Source organism: Heteronotia binoei, chromosome 21 (genome assembly GCF_032191835.1).
Source record: "Heteronotia binoei isolate CCM8104 ecotype False Entrance Well chromosome 21, APGP_CSIRO_Hbin_v1, whole genome shotgun sequence".
NCBI lineage: Eukaryota > Metazoa > Chordata > Lepidosauria > Squamata > Gekkonidae > Heteronotia > Heteronotia binoei.
In genome coordinates this window covers 159,451,328-159,469,678 of record NC_083243.1, presented here as the reverse complement: position 1 = coordinate 159,469,678, position 18,351 = coordinate 159,451,328, and the positions used below count along the sequence as shown (strand labels likewise).

Sequence of the window (18,351 nt, the reverse complement as noted above, 5' to 3'; positions counted from 1 at the left end):
AGATAGAGGGAGGGAGGGAGGGATGGATGGATGGATGGATGGATGGATGGATGGATGGATGGATGGATGGATGGATGGATGGATGGATGGATGGATGGATGGATGGATGGATGGAAAGAAAGCAACTTTAACTTTAAATGCATTTTCCAAGCTGCTGGCTGACTCGGAGAAGTGATTTAAAGAGAGAAATGCCTTCTCTAAGATCGCCAATGGCGCAATGGGGGCTTTGAGAGCCACACAATATGTGTGAAAGAGCTACATGTGGCTCCCGAGCCACAATTTGGCCATCCCTGGTATAGTTATTAAGGTGTTTGGCTAGGACCTGGGCAACCCAGGTTCTAATGTCTACACTGCCATGCAGCTTGCTGGGTGACTTTGATCCAGTCAGCTTCTTTCTCTCCCTCTCAGTGTAACCCACCCCGCTGTATTGTAGAGAAGATAAAATGGATGATGGAAAACTGTGTAGACTTCTCTCAGCTCTTGGGAGGCAGAGCAGAACATAAATGCAATAGATAGATACAGTGAAGGCAAGTAAACCGAAAGTCTTGGCTGCGCATGTCTGTCACTGATTTCCAGGAAACAACTGCTGAGAAGTACAATCTGTCTTTCTCTTGTTGAGTGTTTCAGTCAGCTGAAGCTTGCAAGCCCTGGTGTGTCTTATTCCCATGTGTCAGCTCATGAAATGTACTTGGAAGTCATGAGTTTGGCAACAAAATAAATACGCAGTACTTTTTATTCGCTTCCTAGCTTCTTGAGTCTTTCAGGACAAAACTCAATGTGACATATAGCTGTGTGTTTCTGCTCCCCTGACTTTTTAAAAACCACAAGTAGTCCAGGGAGGCTGAAATGGAAAAATGTCGGTGGGGGGTGGGGTGGGGACTTCTCACCCTCTCCTTTGTGGCTATTTCCGCAACAGCATTTGCCTCCCACCCAGCAATGTTTTTGCACATGGGAAAAGACACTGTGGGGGGAGGGCAGCTGGTGGATAATTGTGTGTAGGGATTATGTGTGCCTTTGCCTCCACTCTTACTGAAGCTAATGCAAGCACAGCTGCACTTGGAAGCAGGTCCCTGTGTGTCTAAAACCTTGGTTCTTCTCATGACTTCTTTGGCTTCTTTTAATTTGAAAACACACCAGACACCGCCCTGAGCCTGCCTAGGTGGGGAGGGCGGGGTATAAATAAAAGTTTATCATTATTATTTGATATAATAATACGCACCTAAAAATTCTGCTGATTGAAGGATTTCTGAGGTTGGCCATAGGATGTGTGATTTGGCAAAAATCAACCCCCCCCTCTCCCCCCACAGAAATTTTAGTTGGGACCCAGCCTACCATCTGCTTGTGAGCAACTTGGGCATAGCTTTCCTTAGGGTGGTAAACTTATGCTTGAACTGTATCACTTCAGATTGCAGGTGAAATTCACATAATTGCATATGCCCCTCTGCAAAACGGTTCCCTGCATACAGGAAATGAGCATGTCCGGAAGAAGAACCTTTCCCTAATATGTGTGAGGATTTTGAAGGAGGGAAGAAAGGGTATGGAGGAACACTCAATTACGTGGGCTATAGTTTGAAGTGGAGCTGACAAGACAAGCAGTTATTTCAGTGAGAATTATTTCTGATTGAGACCAATCTTTTTTGCATGGATGCTTCTGTTGTGCAATATAAGGAAAATTAAACAGGTTTTGATGTCTCTGGGTTTTTGTTTCTTTCCCACCCATCCCCTCTTTTCTTGACAGTTTTTTATCATGCTGTTAATTATATTCGTGCTGGAGCTCACCGTCGTGATTCTCTTCTTTGTGTACACCGACAAGGTATGTCAAAAGATTTTTCCCGTCTTCTCTCCCCTTCAGCAAATTGTATGCCACTTTCCTCATAAATAAATCATGAAGCCTTTGACTTGGCATGCATATCGTGTTTTCTTAAGGCATTCCCTTTCAGGAACAGTGTACGCAGAATACATAAGTAGTGTCTACTACATGGGTTCTTTGCCCCCCTCTCTCTCCAGCTAACTTGTAATTCAAGGTCAAACACAAGAGCAACACAATGACTACTCAGATATAGGAAACTCTAATCAGGGAAGGCTGATGAGAACTCAGGCTCTTAAAAACCCAGATAATTATTAATAAGGGCATGTGCATTACTATGAAAGTCCCAAACTGACATTCATCAGAAACTATGAAATTCTGAAATGGACACTGTGTGTGATCAGGAAGAGACATATATAGTGGATATATATTGATAAGGATACGGGCACCCTCCTGCTTTCACATGCTGAATAACGCACTTTTAGTCCACTTTCAATGCATTTTAACCTTCATTTGCCAGTGGATTTTGCCATTTCATAAAGTAAAATCCAATTGCAAAGCGCACTGAAAGTGGATTGGAAGCAGACCCATAGCCACGGTGGGGCCTGGGGGGAATGGCCCCTCCACCCAACCCCCCCTTCCACCTGTGTGGCCCCTCCTTTCCCCTCTGCTCTCCCTGCAGCCCGTTTTCATCTCTGTCGCCACTCACTTCGGGCTCTTCCCACCCTGTTCCTGCCGCCCCTGGCCTCCCCGCAGTCCCGTTTTCGCCACAGCCACTCTCCCCGGGCTCTCCCCTGCCTCCCTGGTCTCCCCGCAGCCCCATTTTCACTGCAGCCCCTCTCCTCGGGCTCTTCCCTGCCTCCCCCACTCTCCCCGCAGCCCCGTTTTTGCTGCCGCCGCTCTCCCCAGGCTCTTTCCTGCCTCCCCCGCTCTCACCGCAGCCCCGTTTTTGCTGCCGCCGCTCTCCCCAGACTCTTCCCTGCCTCCCAAGCTCTCCTTGCACTGCCCGCTAAAAGTAAAAGTATTCAATTGCCAATAAGCTTTTGGAAGCTAGCAGAAGAATTGGATCTGGTTGATGCATGGAGAACAAGACACCCAAATTAAAAAGACTTTTATTCTCCTAGTCATCAAATGTGGTCAAGAATTGATATGTGTTGGCTCTCTACAAATTTGGTCAAAGATTTAGTTGAGACAGAAAATCAAACAAGAGTCATATCAGACCATAGTCCTGTAACGGTAAAGTTCAAAGGCACACGAATGAGAAGATCATGGAGGTTAAATACCTCAATTCTGAAAGATAAAGATTTTCTTAAAGAATCTAAGGTTGAAATGGAATCCTTTTTCAGACAGAACATGACACAAGATGTAAAGATGCAAGTAGTTTGGGACACTGCTAAAGCATACTTCAGGGCCTCACAATTAGATATAGTGCCAAGAAAAAGAAAGAAAGAACTGAAAATTTTCAAAAACTAATGTTGCAAGCTGGAGAAGCTGAAAAGAACTTAAAAATGCAACCGACAAGACAGGAGTTCCAAAATAAGGTTAAAGAAGCACAACATCAATTGAACTTGTTACTCATAGAGGGGATGGAGATAAAATTGAGATATGCTAGACAAAACTTTTTGGAGCATGCCAATAAGCCTGGAAGGTGGTTGGCCTATAGAATGAGAAAAGAGAATGCCAAAAGAATAATACCGGTTTTGAAAGATGAAAATAATAAAGAGAAAGTTCAAAAACAGGAGATATGTCAAATCGTGGAACAATTTTATATAAAGCTATATGAAGATAAACAAGTTCACAAAACAGATTTAGGAGATTATATTAACCAAAATAATCTTAACAAATTTACAGAAGAACAACAAAACATTTTAAATGAACCAATAACAATAAGGGAACTTGGAGATTTAATGGCATCTCAAAAGAATGGTAAAGCCCCGGGTCCAGATGGACTGCCAGCTGAATGCTACAAAGCTTATGAGGAGTCCTTACTGTTACCATTTAAACGTCTCCTTGAAAAGATTCAAGACGAAGGCCAAATACCAGCTTCATGGCAAGAAGCTACAATATCCTTAATCCCAAAAGAAGGTGCGGATTTGAAAGATATAAAAAACTATTGTCCAATCTCTCTTTTAAATGTGGATTATAAAATCTTTGCTGCAATATTGGCACAACGTTTGAAGAAAGATTCCTTCCTAGAAGATATTTGAAAGATAATGTTAGAACAGTTTGTAATATATTGGAATATTATGAGACTCATCCAGAGAAACAACTGGCACTAATTTGTTTGGATGCTGAGAAGGCTTTTGATAATGTTCGTTGGCAATTTATGTTACAACAACTGAAAGGTATGGAATTCAGTAGAATCAATATACTCTTTCCAAAGAGCAAGGGTGATGGTGAATGGTGAACTAACAGAAGCAATTAATATTCAAAAGGGTGCAAGACAAGGTTGCCCACTGTCACCACTCCTTTTTATTTTATGCTTAGAGATATTGAATAACCAGATAAAAGATAATACAAGTATCAAGGGAGCAGTGGTAAAAGGTGAACAATACAAATTGAGAGCTTTCGCAGATTACCTAGTTTTTATATTAGAGCAAACAATAGACTCAATAGACTGTCTTATAAACAAGATCACTCAATTTGGTTACTTGGCAGGACTGAAGATCAACTACCACAAAAATTTTTTGACAAAGAATATGATGATGGAACAAATTCAATCTCTTCAACAAAAATCAGGGTTTTTGTATGAGAAAAGAATCAAATATTTAGGTGTACTTATTTCAAATAAGTGCATCAGTTTAAAAATGGACAGCTATGATAAACTACTTAAAGAAATTAAAAAAGACCTGCAAAAATGGCATGATTTGAATTTATCCTTAATGGGAAGAATAGCTTCAATAAAGATGAATATCCTCCCAAGGTTATTATTTATATTTCAAACTATCCCAGTATTTTTAAATAGTGGGGTTTTTCAAGAATTGAGTAAGATGGTTTCTAAATATATTTGGCAAGGCAAAAAACCAAGAATCAAACTAAAGTTACTGCAAGATTCTAAATTGAGAGCAGGTATGGGCCTTCCAGAATGGCGATTGTATTACAAAGCTTCTGTGCTCTTGTGAGTAAGAGACTGAATACTATTGAATGATAAGAGGCAATTGCTGTTAGAGGGACATGATATTAATCTGGGCTGGCATGCATATCTATGGTATCAAAGACTTGAAGGACATTCTTATTTTAAGAACCACTGGTTTCGGAAATCTTTGTATAACACATGGTCATGGTTAAAAATGAGAATTTATCAAAAAATTCCAAGATGGGTATCTCCAGTGGAAGCATTTACTCATCCAAATCTTTTAAAACCTAACCAGAGTTATAGATATGATGACCTGTTGGGAAAAGACAATCAACTGAAAACCAGAGAAGAGTTGAAAAGCATGGACATTAAAATGAATTGGTGGTTGAGAATGCAAGTCAAATCTAGGTACGTCAAAGACAAGACGATAGGCTTTAACACAAAACAATACCCATTTGATAAAATTTTTCTAGGTCCTCAAGGAAAGCTAATCTCTAAACTATATGCATACCTACTACAGATGAAGATGCAAGATGAAGTTGTAAAAGATTGTATGATCCACTGGGCGAAAAATTTGGGTCATAATATTACATTAGAAGAATCTGAGAGATTGTGGAAATTCAATATTAAATTAACCAGGTCAGTAACTTTTAAAGAGAACTTTTAAAGAGAACTTGATGTTTTACAGATGGTACATGACTCCACAGAAGTTGTGTAAAATGTATACTAATATGTCTAACAAATGTTGGAAATGTGCTAAACAGGTGGGTTCTTTTTATCATATGTGGTGGACATGTGAGATGGTGAAGGACTATTGGAAAATGGTTCATGAATTACTACAGAAGATTATGAAGACACAGATTCAGTTCAAATCAGAACTATTTTCATTGAACATATTTCCTGAGGACTATTCCAAAGAGATGAGACATTTGTTGGCGCATTTCAATACAGCAGCCAGGATTCTTTTGGCACAGAGATGGAAATTTCAGGAAATTCCAACGAGAATGGACTTGGTGGAAAAAATTCTGGGAACAGCAGAGCTGGACTTTTTGTCCCAGGTGTTGGGTGGGAAATCTAAGTAAGAAGCAAGAAAATATTAATTGAAATTCTATGCCTGGCTAGATAAGGCTTTTAAGATTCTCTGGTGTGAACTTATATCTCCTTTTTCCTGTATTCTGTATTACAAGATTGCTTTTACAGGAAATGTCAAATTCAACAGATATTTTAACAAAAACATTTATTATACAAAATATCAAAATGTTGACAATGCAAAGTTAAGAGATAATAATATGTGACAATCTATGTATTTTAAGAAAGTATAGCAAATGCAGACGTGTATTTTTTGAAAGTACTCTCTATGCAGATTAAGACTGATTTGTAATCTTTATTTCTTATCCCTTCTTATCCGCTATTCCTAATTCTTTGAAACTAATAAAAACTTTCAAATTGGAAATTGGAGAGAGAGAGAGCTGGGGCCCTGCGGCTGGCTGCTGGAAGAAGCAGCCAAGCCTCCACAGCCCCCCCCCTCCCAAAAATTTCTAGCTGCGGGGCTGATTGGAAGTACATTATTCAGTGTGTGTGTAAGCACCTTAACCCAAATATATGGAAGGTTTCCTTCCACTACCCTTACTCCTGTGCTTAAAGAATGCCCACATCTAGGCAATGACCAACACAAACATTTGTAAGGGATTTGCTGAAAAAGTTGTGAAGCTCCTCTACATACTTGGAATGGATACTGATAATCCAGATAGAGTGAAAATGGCAACAATGTTTATACTGAAGGGAATAACATAAGCAACTGATCTGGGGGAATCAGCATATTTAGACAGTTTTAATAATATTGAGCATTCAGCAACAATACAAAGCATTAGAAACCCTCAAATATTTGTTTTTAAAAACCAATAGGTCTGCTGTTCATACCCCCATCAAAAGCCCTGGCAAACAAATAAGGCTTGGAGCACTCTTTCTGAATATCTTCAAAGAGGGGGCTTGCCTCACCTCTTCAGGGAGCCCATATCACAGAGTGGGAGCCATGATGAAAAATGCCTGTACTCTGGTTAATAGTAGGTGGGCAACTCTAAGTGGGGGAACAGATAGCAGGTAACAACCTGAAAGCTGTAGCTGGCACCCAGGAACTTATGGGAGAAGATGGTCCTTCAGATATGTGAGCCCCAGACTATAAAGGGTTTTAAAGGCCGTAACCAGCATCTTGAGTTCAGAACAAATGGCCAGATATTCACTGCCACAGGAGGTGGTGGCAGCTACAAGCATAGCCAGCTTCAAGAGGGGATTGGATAAAAATATGGAGCAGAGGTCCATCATATATATATATTGGCCACTGTGTGACACAGAGTGTTGGACTGGATGGGGCATTGGCCTGATCCAACATGGCTTCTCTTATGTTCTTATGATACATTCTTATCAGATATCTGCTGATAATAATTGGGCTTATTTGACTCGCCCTGAATTTTATGAACACGTGAAGCTGCTTTATACTAAACTAGGAATAAGGCCCACTCTGAAGAAAAATACAATGGGCTCTAGAAAGAGGCTCTGGATAAGTGCCCCCCCACTATCTTCCCACCAATTGGAAGCTGCAGTCTTGTGAGCAAAAATTCTACTTTGTGAGCTACTGGCATTAAAGTTGTGAGCTACTGCATAAATTAGTGTGCTCTGGGGTCATCCTTCCTGAGCTAAGACAAAAATATGTGAGCTGGAGGCTAAAAATCTGTGAACTAGTTCACGCTAACTAAGTTTAGAGGAAACACTGCTTCCCATCCATCCAAGGGAAGGCAATCACTCCCCTTCACCTCAAGGGGAGCTGATCTCTGCCATCTAGAAAACAGTTGCAGTTCTCATGCCCTCACCTGGAGACTGGTAACAGTGGTTCCCCAGGAGGAAATGGCTGATTTGGAGGGTTGAGCCTATTACTCTGTGTCATTATACCTGTCTGAGGTCCCACTCCTCCTCAAGCCCTACCTTCTCCAGGCTCCATCCCCCAAATCTCCAGGAATTTCCCAACCTGCTGTCAAATTGGGTGTCATAGGGGAGCTGCTGCTGAACAAGAGCAAGAAGGCAAACCTAGTTAAGTCATACCAGTCAGAAGAATAATTATGGGGTTTATGGAAGGCATGATGATGGTCACACAGATGCTGAAGGTCATTATTCCTTTTGTTTGCAATGCATTGTTGCCACCTTTTCCTGTCATGTTCAGCCTTGCAGCGATTAGCATCACTATGAGCTTGTGGCATATTTTTTTTTTTGGCCTGGCTTGGTTGTCTTATAGTTTACCATAGAGTATGCACCTCAAGGTGGCCATTTTCTGTAGGGGAACTGATCTGACTTCAACTTTCCATCTACTCCCCCTCCCTGCAGCCTCTTCTTAGGAAAAGTACAGTCTTTTTCCACAGTGGGGACCAAAGCATGAGGGAAGTGACCTCAGCAGGATATAATGACACGGAGTCCACTCTGCAAAGTAGCCATTTTCTTAAGGGGAGCTGATTTTTGCCATCTGGAGAGCAGTTATAAAATTCTGAGTGATTTCCAGCTCTCACCTGGAAATTGGCAACCAGTATTCCCCAGGAGGAAATGGCTTTGCAGTCTATGGTACTGTACCTTTCAGAGGTCCCACCCCTCCTCAAACCCACCCTGTCCAGGCTCCACCCTTCAAATCTCCAGGAGTTTGCCAACCTGGAGTTGACAACTGCTAAGTCATACTGGCTGTCATGGGGGCTGCTGCTGAACAGTTGTTAAGTTATGCCAGTTAGGTGACATCAAGTCACCCAGAGGGTGCTGCCAGGCCTAGGGTAGCCAAGCTCCAGATGGAGCCTGAAGATCTCCTGGGATCACAACTGAACTCCAGACAACAGATCTCTTTCCCTATTCTGGACAAAATAACTGCTTTGGAGGGTGGACTCTATGGCATTATATTCAGCTGAGGGCTCTCCCTTTAATAACTCCCTTTACTGGTTGCCTAGCAACAGCCTCTGTCTATCAGCTTCCCCTGTGGCCCAGTTCTCATCTGTCCTGGGGCGAGGCTGAGGGCAGAAGAGAGGGAGGGACAGGAAAGAGGTGGCTACCATGGCCTCTGAGAAAACACTTCATGAGGCCACAGTAGAGCAGCAGCCCTTTCTGAGTCTGGTTGATGAAGAGGACATAGAGATGCGTCAGAGATATGTCTGTTTCTGAGGTAAGTGTTTTGATGGTAAATGTTCCTGAGCCTGCAGTAGGCAAGGGACAGGGGAGTCAGCCAATGGGAAACCTGAGGTGGTGACTGACACATGATGGGCTAATGGTTTGTTGAGTGCACCTGTCAGCCAATGGAAGCGCTGCATTTGGCCACCATCATTAGGGAATTATTATTTAATAGGAATAAGGCCTGTTGTGAAGAAAAATACAATGGGCTCAAGAAAGAGGCTCTGGATGAGTGCCCCCCACCCTTGCTGTCTTCCCACCCACCCAAAGCAGCTGTTTTCTGTAGAGGAACTGATATAACTTCAGCTTCATAGCCCCAAACTTGGAGCAATCCACATCCCTTTATTACTTTATGTGGATGACACTGTGCTTTTATCCTGTTCCAGAGTAGGTAGCTGTTGTCTCTATGTTCAGCTTTCCTCACGAACGATAAGCTCCAGCTGAACTATGACAAATCTAAAATTGTAGTCCTCTCTAAGAGAAGGAGCTCCTTTAGCTGGTCCATTGGGGGGGGGGGGAGGATAGAACAACTTAAGCATTTTAAATATTTAGGCATTAATTTCCAGAATAATATAAAAATTACTAATGTTAGCATGTCGGCCATAGCATGGTTTTTCTATGGCAGAGGAAATCAATTTGTGCCAGGGCCATAAAAATCTTTAAGACCAAAGTGATTCCACAATTACTTTATGGCATCCCAATCTGGATCCATGCTTTTGACCAATCCATCGAACAGATCCAATTGAAATTCCTGCGAAAAATCTTAGGCTGGCCAGACTGTGTTCCATTTGCAGTAATATGCTTGGAAACTGGCATGTCTCTCTTGGTGATCAGAGCTTGGCTTGCTACTGTCAACTTCTGGCTCCGTCTACACTCTGTCTCTGAACCTGATAGCTTTTCCCACCATATGCTCTCTGAATATAAATTTTCCACCTGGTCAGAATATATTGCAGGGAAAATCAAGTATTTGGGCCTATCCCTGGAATCATTGTCCATGCTGTCGGTTTCGGCAGCATTTTACCAAATTAAAAGTTGACTTTTGGACATTGAATGCCAGGAATTATATAGTCTGGCCAATAAAACCTGTTCTCCCCTGTGTTTTGAGATTCCTCTCACCATGGGGAAAATGGCTTCATACTTTTCCCTTTTATTGACACCCCAGCACCGAAGAGCTTTCTCTCTTGCTAGATGTAATGCTCTGCCCTCTGCCATACTTCTTGGCAGATTTAACAAGACGATCTTCTCTCTTAGATACTGTCCTTGTGACCACACATCCGTTGAAACAGTCCCTCATGTCTTGCTCCACTGTTTGCTATATTCACAGCTTTGTAACTCACTTCTGCGTCCATTTTAGAAAAATCAGGAGACTGCTTGGATGCCTTGAAAGTTTGTAGGCTTCTGAGCGGTTTCTCCCTGAAAGACACTGAAATAGTAGCCAAGTTCATTTTTCTGGCCACCATGATACGCCAAAAGATTTTGTAACCATAGTTTTAATTGGTAATGATGTTTCTAAATTTTAATTGTATAATTTGTATTTTATGGGTAATTTTTATTCTGTATAACTCGGTAATCCTTTTACTCTGTATAACTGATCTCTTTTATGCCAATAAAGGCTGATGATGATGATGATGATTATTATTTCAGCTTTCCATCCCCTCCCTGCACCCTCTACCTAGGAAAAGCAGTCTTTCTCCATGGGGAGTGGGACAAAGCAGCTTACACCATTCTTCTCTCTCCCTTTGATCTGCACAACAACCCTGTGAGGTAGGTTAGGCTCAAAGTCTGTAACTGGTCTGAAAACAACCAGTCAGCTTCCGCAGAAAGAATCTGGGTCTGACAGACCCTGCTCTGAAGCCCTAACTCCTATGCCCTCCTTAGACTCCACTACAAAATCTCCAGGAAATTCCCAATAACTTGGAACTGACAGCCCTAGTCAGGACTGACTCCAATGCATTCGCCCTCAAAGGCCTTTAGTGATACCCTTCAGACCAACACTTTGATAACGTTGTTGGTCTCTCTGATAACGTTGTTGGTTTTAAGCACAGGAATTCATTCTTTCTCTCACTCTCTCTCTCACTTTCCCTCCCTCTCCCCCCTCTCTCTCTGGTCTGCTGTTATGGGACACCATTCATCCCCTCCCATCTCTGGCTGTTTCCCTTCCAGAGGAGGAGAGGGAGTAGCCCAGCCAATCAAGGGAAAGTTTTCTCTGGCTCTTTTCCTCCACCTCCCTCAGCCAGTCAAGGGAAGGCTTTCTCTGACTCTTCTCCTCCTCCCCCCTACCTCAGCCAATCAAAGGAAGGGTTTCTTCTTTTCCTCTGTGAAGTAGTGGCTGAATCCTTGTCTGTCCTGGGGCTGGATGGTAGGGATTGGTCTCCATTGAGATTGAGTGACAGGCTGTGTTGCCATTGGGAGATTAGGTGAACCATGATGACCAGTCTGACAGGAGAATTATATTATAGGGGAAATGATTAGACCATTGGTCCATCAGGTCAATATTGTCTACTCAGACCGGCAGCAGTTCCCTATGGTTTCAGGCAGTGGCATTTCATATCCCCTATTACCTGATTCCTTTAACTGGCAATGTGAAGATTGAACCTGGGACCTCCTGCAAGCCAGGAAGATGGTGTACCACTGAGCCACAACTCCTCCTATATCTAAACCCAGTATTATTGAAAGTCCACAACTTTTATTTTATTTGCACTCGTAAAAATAGTAAAATCATGAAGCTTGCTCCAGAAGGTCTTAAAAAGTAGATTGCCTGGCAGATAAAAATTCAGAGTTGTCATGCAAGAGGATTTACATTGCCAATGATAATTTTAAATTACTCATATGCTGCAATGGTTTATGAATTAGTTGTGGCCTCTTAAGCAAGAGGCTTATGCATAATAAAAGACAGATTAATGAAAGGTTCGGTACAGTGTGCAACATTATGCCAAAAAAAGGGCAGAAAGCAAACACAGTTGCCAGTGCTAAGAAGGCTAAAAAAGATAAAAGAATTTTATCACATCTTTATGTTAATAATTTCTGGCAAGAATTTACTGGGGAGTAAAGCATAGTGGTGTCTATCTCCCCTTCCTCCCTACCCATAATTCCAGATGAGGCAATGAAATATTTTCGAAAGTATTGGCTGTTGGAAACATCAGGAAGATTCAGTTTGGGTGTCCATGAAGCCTCGCCACAAACAGCAAATGTGTCAGGGAGAAAGAAGCCCTGATATCTCCTCAAACGCTTCTGATCAGTTAGCCAAGCACTGGTGGTGGTGGGGGGGGGGGGGTAAGGTAGCCTGGCAAAAAAGACTTTAAAGAGTTTTAATGGGATGCTATTTACCTCCAAGCCACGAAAGCTTCACCTGCTCATTTCCACACATTAAGCTTCCGAAAAGGGTAGAACACTTTTGTTGGCAGCCATAGGTTTGTCCAGTTTGCTTGATGCTTTCATATTGCCCTTCTCTTTTCATCAGACCTGCCACTGGTCTGAACTGGAAAAAAGTCCAGAAGAGGGCAACCAAGATGATAAAGGGGTTAGAGCACCTTTACTATAAGGAAAAGTTAGCATCTGGAAGTTTTCAGTTTAGAAAAGAGAGGACTGAGTGGGGACACAATAGATGTTTATAAAATCAGGGCTTTTTTTGAACAGAAATGTACAGGAATGCAGTTCCAGCTGGCTTGGCATCTGGGTGTGGCCTAATATGCAAATGAGTTCCTGGTAGGCTTTTTGTAGAAACGACGTGGGCTGTGGGCTGTGTGAAACGACGGTGCCACCAGAGGGTGTGGCCTAATATGCAAGTGAGCTCCTGCTGTATAAAATTATGCACAGGATAGAGAGAGCAGACAGAGAGAACTCTTTCTCCCGCTCCCTGAATAGTAAAATTTGAGGTCATCCAGTGAAGTTGATGGGTAGTGGATTCAGAATATTGTAAGGCTCCTGTATAGATCTGTGGTGCAGCCTCATTTGGAATACTGTATACAGTTCTGGTTATTGTATATCAAATGCAGAGCTGGAAAAAGTACAGAGGATGGCAACCAAAGCAATTAGGGGGTTGAAGCTATGGGTATGCACACAAAATTAATCAGTATTTTTCAGGTTCAGGTATATTGGACCCCAAAAATATTAGGATTTCCTTATATCCCCAGATCCCAATATTGGTATGGTATTGGGATATGGGAAATATTAAGGATTGCTGCTTATTATTACTATTATTATTATTACTCTATTATAGGCTATAATAGAGAATTGATCCAGAGGTATCTAAAGCTCTGCAGGGAGATTTTTTTTGAGGCAGAGACATCAAAAATGCAGCATAGCTGCTGGTGCCTCTCCTAAACTCCCTGTCCCCAAATGTTTAAAAGATTCTGCCAAGGGATCTGATTCTCTGGGCCCCAGAAGAAGGTGCCCCCATCCTGCATTGCTTCCAGTGGAAGGGGGCGGCATTTAAAGGGATGTGGTCCCTTTAAATGCCTTCTCCAAGCCATGGCACAGCAAGTGAACTCCAAATGCATTTAAAGGGACTGCAGTACATATAAATGCCCAGGAGTTCACTCCGAAGGCATTTAAATGGACCAAGAGCACTTTAAAAGCTCTGTAACTGTGGCTATCTGGCAGCCCTGAGAAATCCCAAGTATTTTTCAGGTTTTTGTGGGTAGCCATTTTTTTGATAGTCACATCTCCAGCTCTCTTGATGACTGGCTGAGAAACTACCCAATAAATACTGATAAGATATTTATTAGGTATTTGGGGGCTGTTTGTACTGAGCACACACTCCTTGCTGAAGCACCTTCCCTTGGGGCTGAAGAGTCTTGGACTTTTCAGTTTAGAAAGAGATGACATGATAGAGGTTTATAAAATTATGCATTGAGTAAAGAGAGCTGACAAAGAAAATTTTCTTCCTCTGCCAAAATAGTACAGCACAGGGACATCCAATGAAGCTGATGGGCAGTAGGTTCAGGACAGACAAAAGGGAATACTATTTTGCACTGAGATTGGTTAAAATGTGGAACTGCTAGAGGATGTAGGAATAAGCAGCTTTAAAGAGGGATTAGATAGATTCATGGAGGATGTCTATCAATGGCTACTGAATGTGGGACCTCCACATTCAGAGGCACTAAGCCACTCCAAAGCCAGGAGGCAACATCAGGGGAAGGCCTCAATCCCTCTGTCCTGTTGTTGGCCATACAGAGGAACTGTTTGGCCACTGTGTGAGATAGAATGTTGGACTAGATATACCATTGTCTGATCCAGTAGGGCTCTTCTCTTTTCTTAAGTCTAATGCCTCTCGAATCCTCCCTCCGCTACAGAACATGCCTCTGAATTTCTTAGTCAGCAGCCTATCCTCCTTCGGGTCCAACTAGATGGCCTTAACATGAAAAGAGAAGCCACATGAGTCAGCAATTCTGGTCATGGTGAGGTAGAGGGGAAATTTAGTACTTCTTCCCTAGTTTCGGCTTTGTTGAACGAAACTGTTTCCTGCCTCCACACTGTAAGTTCCTTAAGGGAAATATAGCCCACTTTTCTCACAGGTTCTCAAGATGGACAGCTTCTCCCATCTGTTCTCTTTCTGGCCTAATAACAGTCAGGGTAGGATGGGAATTGTTTAGTGAAACTACCTGCTGGAAGAGGCCCAACCTGTGTTGATTGCCTAGCTGACACATTCCTGGGGCTATCAAGTGAGAGCAAGGAGGCACCAGAACCAGGCTCATGTTGACTTACATCACTATTCTTGGTGGTGAACAGGCTTCTCTTTTTGTTAGGATGATGATTTATTCTCAGTATGCATCTACTTGGGTGATTATATATATATGATTATTATTTTTATGAGGTACTCACTTCAGCACATTCAGAATAAATATGAGGAAAGGAGACTGACACCAAAAGATCCCCATGCAATTTCAGACAAAATAATGCCATGTCAAAATGAAGAAAAAACTGTTGATCACTTATCAAGTGAGACAGTAGTTTACATGGAAAGTATTTTCCATACCCTTCAGGAAATTATTGCTCTGCTGTGCCATCTGTCTGCTCTGATTGTTCCTCGACATCTACTTTTCCTTCTGGAGGGAATTGTTTATATGGGGGAGCATTTAGTCATGGAAGCCCATATCTTGCAGTCCGAAGCGGTATAGTGGAGACACAGGTTAGAGTGTCAGTGAGCAATAAGCCTGAATCTCATTCTAAAGTATGCTAAAAGAAATGACTGGATGAAATTATAGGGAGAAGATATTCACACAGGAATGTTACAGCCCCCATTTTCAAAGAGATATCTATTCTTTTCTGTATTTCTGCCCTGTTTAAAGATTACCTTAAAAGGAATCCAGCATCCTGGAAATAGCATTTGCTCACAGCATGCATAGATTTATGTGTCAAGCCTCCTGCTGGCACAGAGGTGAAAAGTGTTGTTTACCTACTATTATGAAGAATACAACATAAAGAAGGCCACTTTGAATCTGATCACCAAGGAATTCCCATTAACGGAGTTCACCATAATATTTTTAAAAGCCTAGAATGTACATCCAGAGCAAGAAACATTTGGTTGATCTTTCATATAGGCCAGCCTCAGTTGGCTCCCATATGCCGTATGTACCTGGAGATCAGCAGGTAGCTGCAGCATGCAGAGGGGTCCTCTTGGTACAAAATAGAGAAATAATGATGGTTTCTTCATGCCATTGGAGAAAAATAAGCAGAAACATCACTGCCTCCACCCTGTTGCGTATATACTCGATTCCCACATCACCAAGATTAATTTACATTATTTCCAATTAACTTTAAGATATGGACCGAGTTCCCTGTTGATACTGATCATTTCTGACTGTCTAAAAGCAGGTGGCCTAAGACAGAGTTTTTATCAGTCTTTGAACCAGCACCCAACACCTATACCTCAGATGCATGGTTCCCAAAAAAGCACTGCCTCCGAAGTTAACTGGGGCCTACTGATCACAGTAGTATTACCTGTGGCTGGCTGTGCTGCTTCCCTTCTTGGGGATCTCTTCTTTGATCCTATTTGTGCAGCCAGGGCAGAAATTTCAGCAGCAGGCAGTGGAGGCATGTGCACACACCACGCACAGAGTACTGATGCCTCTGCTTCAAAGAGGACTAAAGTGTAAATCACGTCAGCATGTGCTTCAGCAGCAACACTGCCATCATATAGCAAAATGTACAGCCAATCACTCCTGGCATGTTGTTGAGAGCTCATCATTTTCTTTCTTTTTAGAAGAAACCCATCGTTCCAAGGAGTATGAACAACTCAATGACCCTTCTACAAGATTGTTCCTCTTGCACTGGTTTCTACTTTTCCTTTTCAATGAGAATTTTCTGAAGTTCTTTTGATTTCTCCTGAAATAAATAAATATATTTCCAGGGAATTTGGCTGATGTTCTGTTGTGCCCATTACTGCCTGTCAATCTTGACAGGCATCTTCATTGGATCACAGGGATGTCTTTTTCTACTCCAGGAGAAAGTTTTAGAAGTTGTCAATGTACTAATGGCTTCTTTAAAAAGAAGTGGACAAAGCACTAAGGTCATTTGTGATGCTCTCACCCTTCTGTCCACGTCTGCTGCCTTCTTCTGACATTACGCCCTCCCCTTGGTGATTCCCCCAAGCAAACCTCAGAAATGAGAGGAAGGCAAGTAAGCCATCCTCTCTCTTTCTTCACGAGGACAGCCATTCCTTTAATGCAGGGAAGGTGCCTCACCCTTTGCTTCCTCCTTGGACTGACTAGCTGTCCTATATTTCTATGGGCAAACCATCTGTCCCCTTCACTAGTCCCAGCTACTGCCCCCCCCCACCTTCACCAGTTGCAGCTGGCCAAACTGGGGTTGCTTGTTGATTAACCCTCCTTTCTCTCTTCCGCTTCTATTTCTTCCTCATTCCATGAACTCACCTCTGCTACCAGTCCATGGTTCTGCCCCCAACCAGTTTTTGCTGTCGTGACTCCATACTCATCTTGAAGCAGTGGAGGTTGAGTGAGGGCTGGTCTGGAGGGTGGTTTCCTTCTCTGGTCACATCAGGCCCTGCTGGGGTTCCTCCTGTGCTGCTTGTGGCTCTCCTCCACCTTTCTGCAGCCAGTTGCCACTGCTGTTGTCAGCTGCGGAGATGCCAGTGTTACCACTGCTCCAACACTCAGAGAGATGCTGGGTGCCCCAATGCTGAGCAGTTTGACCTCCTCTTCCCTTGCTGGCACCATTTTAAGTCTCCCTGCCAACCTCAGGTAAAAAGGCTCACCATCTTCCAGTCACCTCTATATCTCCTGGGTGATGGAGAAGTTGCATGGCACTCGGTGGAGGGGGGCATTCTAAGTTGGCCTCCAGCCCTGGACATCACACATGTTCCTCTTCTCCATTTTATCTTTGCAGCAGCCTCATGAGAGATTAGGTTGAGATAAGGAGTAGCCTGTGATAGTCTATTGAGATGCATAAGGGAATGGAGATTTGAACCAGGATCTTCCAAGTTCTACCCCAATGCAAAGCAAAACAAAGTTTATTAATAGCAAAGCATAATGAGGAGAGGATAGCTGGAATATGATTGGTCACAAATTCTCTGTTTTATGGTGAGGAAGCAGGAGTGATCCCTGAGTTTGGGTGTATATTGGGCATGGCTGACCAAGGTTGCCTCTGGGCATATTTGAATAAAGCATTGTATGGCTGTAACGGATAAGTAAATATCAGCTTACAGTATCTAGCCACCCATACAATGTGTTTTATATTCAAGAAGATTTTAGACAACTGTTGCCAATTAGAACTAGTACAGTCATTCTATTTTCTGGAGTTCAGGAACTACTTTCTGGAGTTCACTGTGGGTATACAGCAGATATAACTCAGTTAATTTCATTACAGTGCGAGCTACTTGGTGTGTTAGTAGAAATTGTCCCCTAATGTATATCCCTCTCAGCTATTTTAGTCAGCTATTTTAGAGACAAGGAGAAAAAAGTCCTGATTAAATGTGTTGACAAGCCATTCTCAGCCTGTTACAGTGCACCATGCCTTGACAGCATTGTGCTATGAGTCACACAATCTCCAAATCATATTGAAGACATTACTTTACACTTCAGAGAGTAACAAAAGAACTGTTTAATATATGTGAATATGTATTGCTTTGATGACCAGTTGTAGCACAGAGCACTGACCAGCTTCAGTACACTACACTTAACTCTTGGCTCTAACCTTACACCTATCTTGATCAATTCTGGACCATGTGGGATACAATAAGACACTGGGTGCAATATGTATGCCCTTGATTAAGACATAAGGCTGTAGAATAAGAGGCCTTAAGAATATCTTTAAG

General features: G+C 42.4%; 1 protein-coding gene across 4 annotated transcripts in view; it reads left to right on the top strand.

Moving 5' to 3' along the window:
* LOC132590232 (tetraspanin-4) overlaps positions 1 to 18,351 on the top strand; it is a 487,277-nt gene that overhangs the window by 397,238 nt on the left and 71,688 nt on the right. For 3 of the 4 annotated variants that reach the window (XM_060263204.1, XM_060263205.1, XM_060263202.1), the window contains one exon: positions 1,739 to 1,813. The exons of the other annotated variant lie outside the window; for it this stretch is intronic. In XM_060263204.1, coding sequence (XP_060119187.1) covers positions 1,739 to 1,813 — 75 coding nt within the window. The remainder of the gene's footprint in view (positions 1 to 1,738; positions 1,814 to 18,351) is intronic. 4 annotated transcript variants of the gene reach the window in all.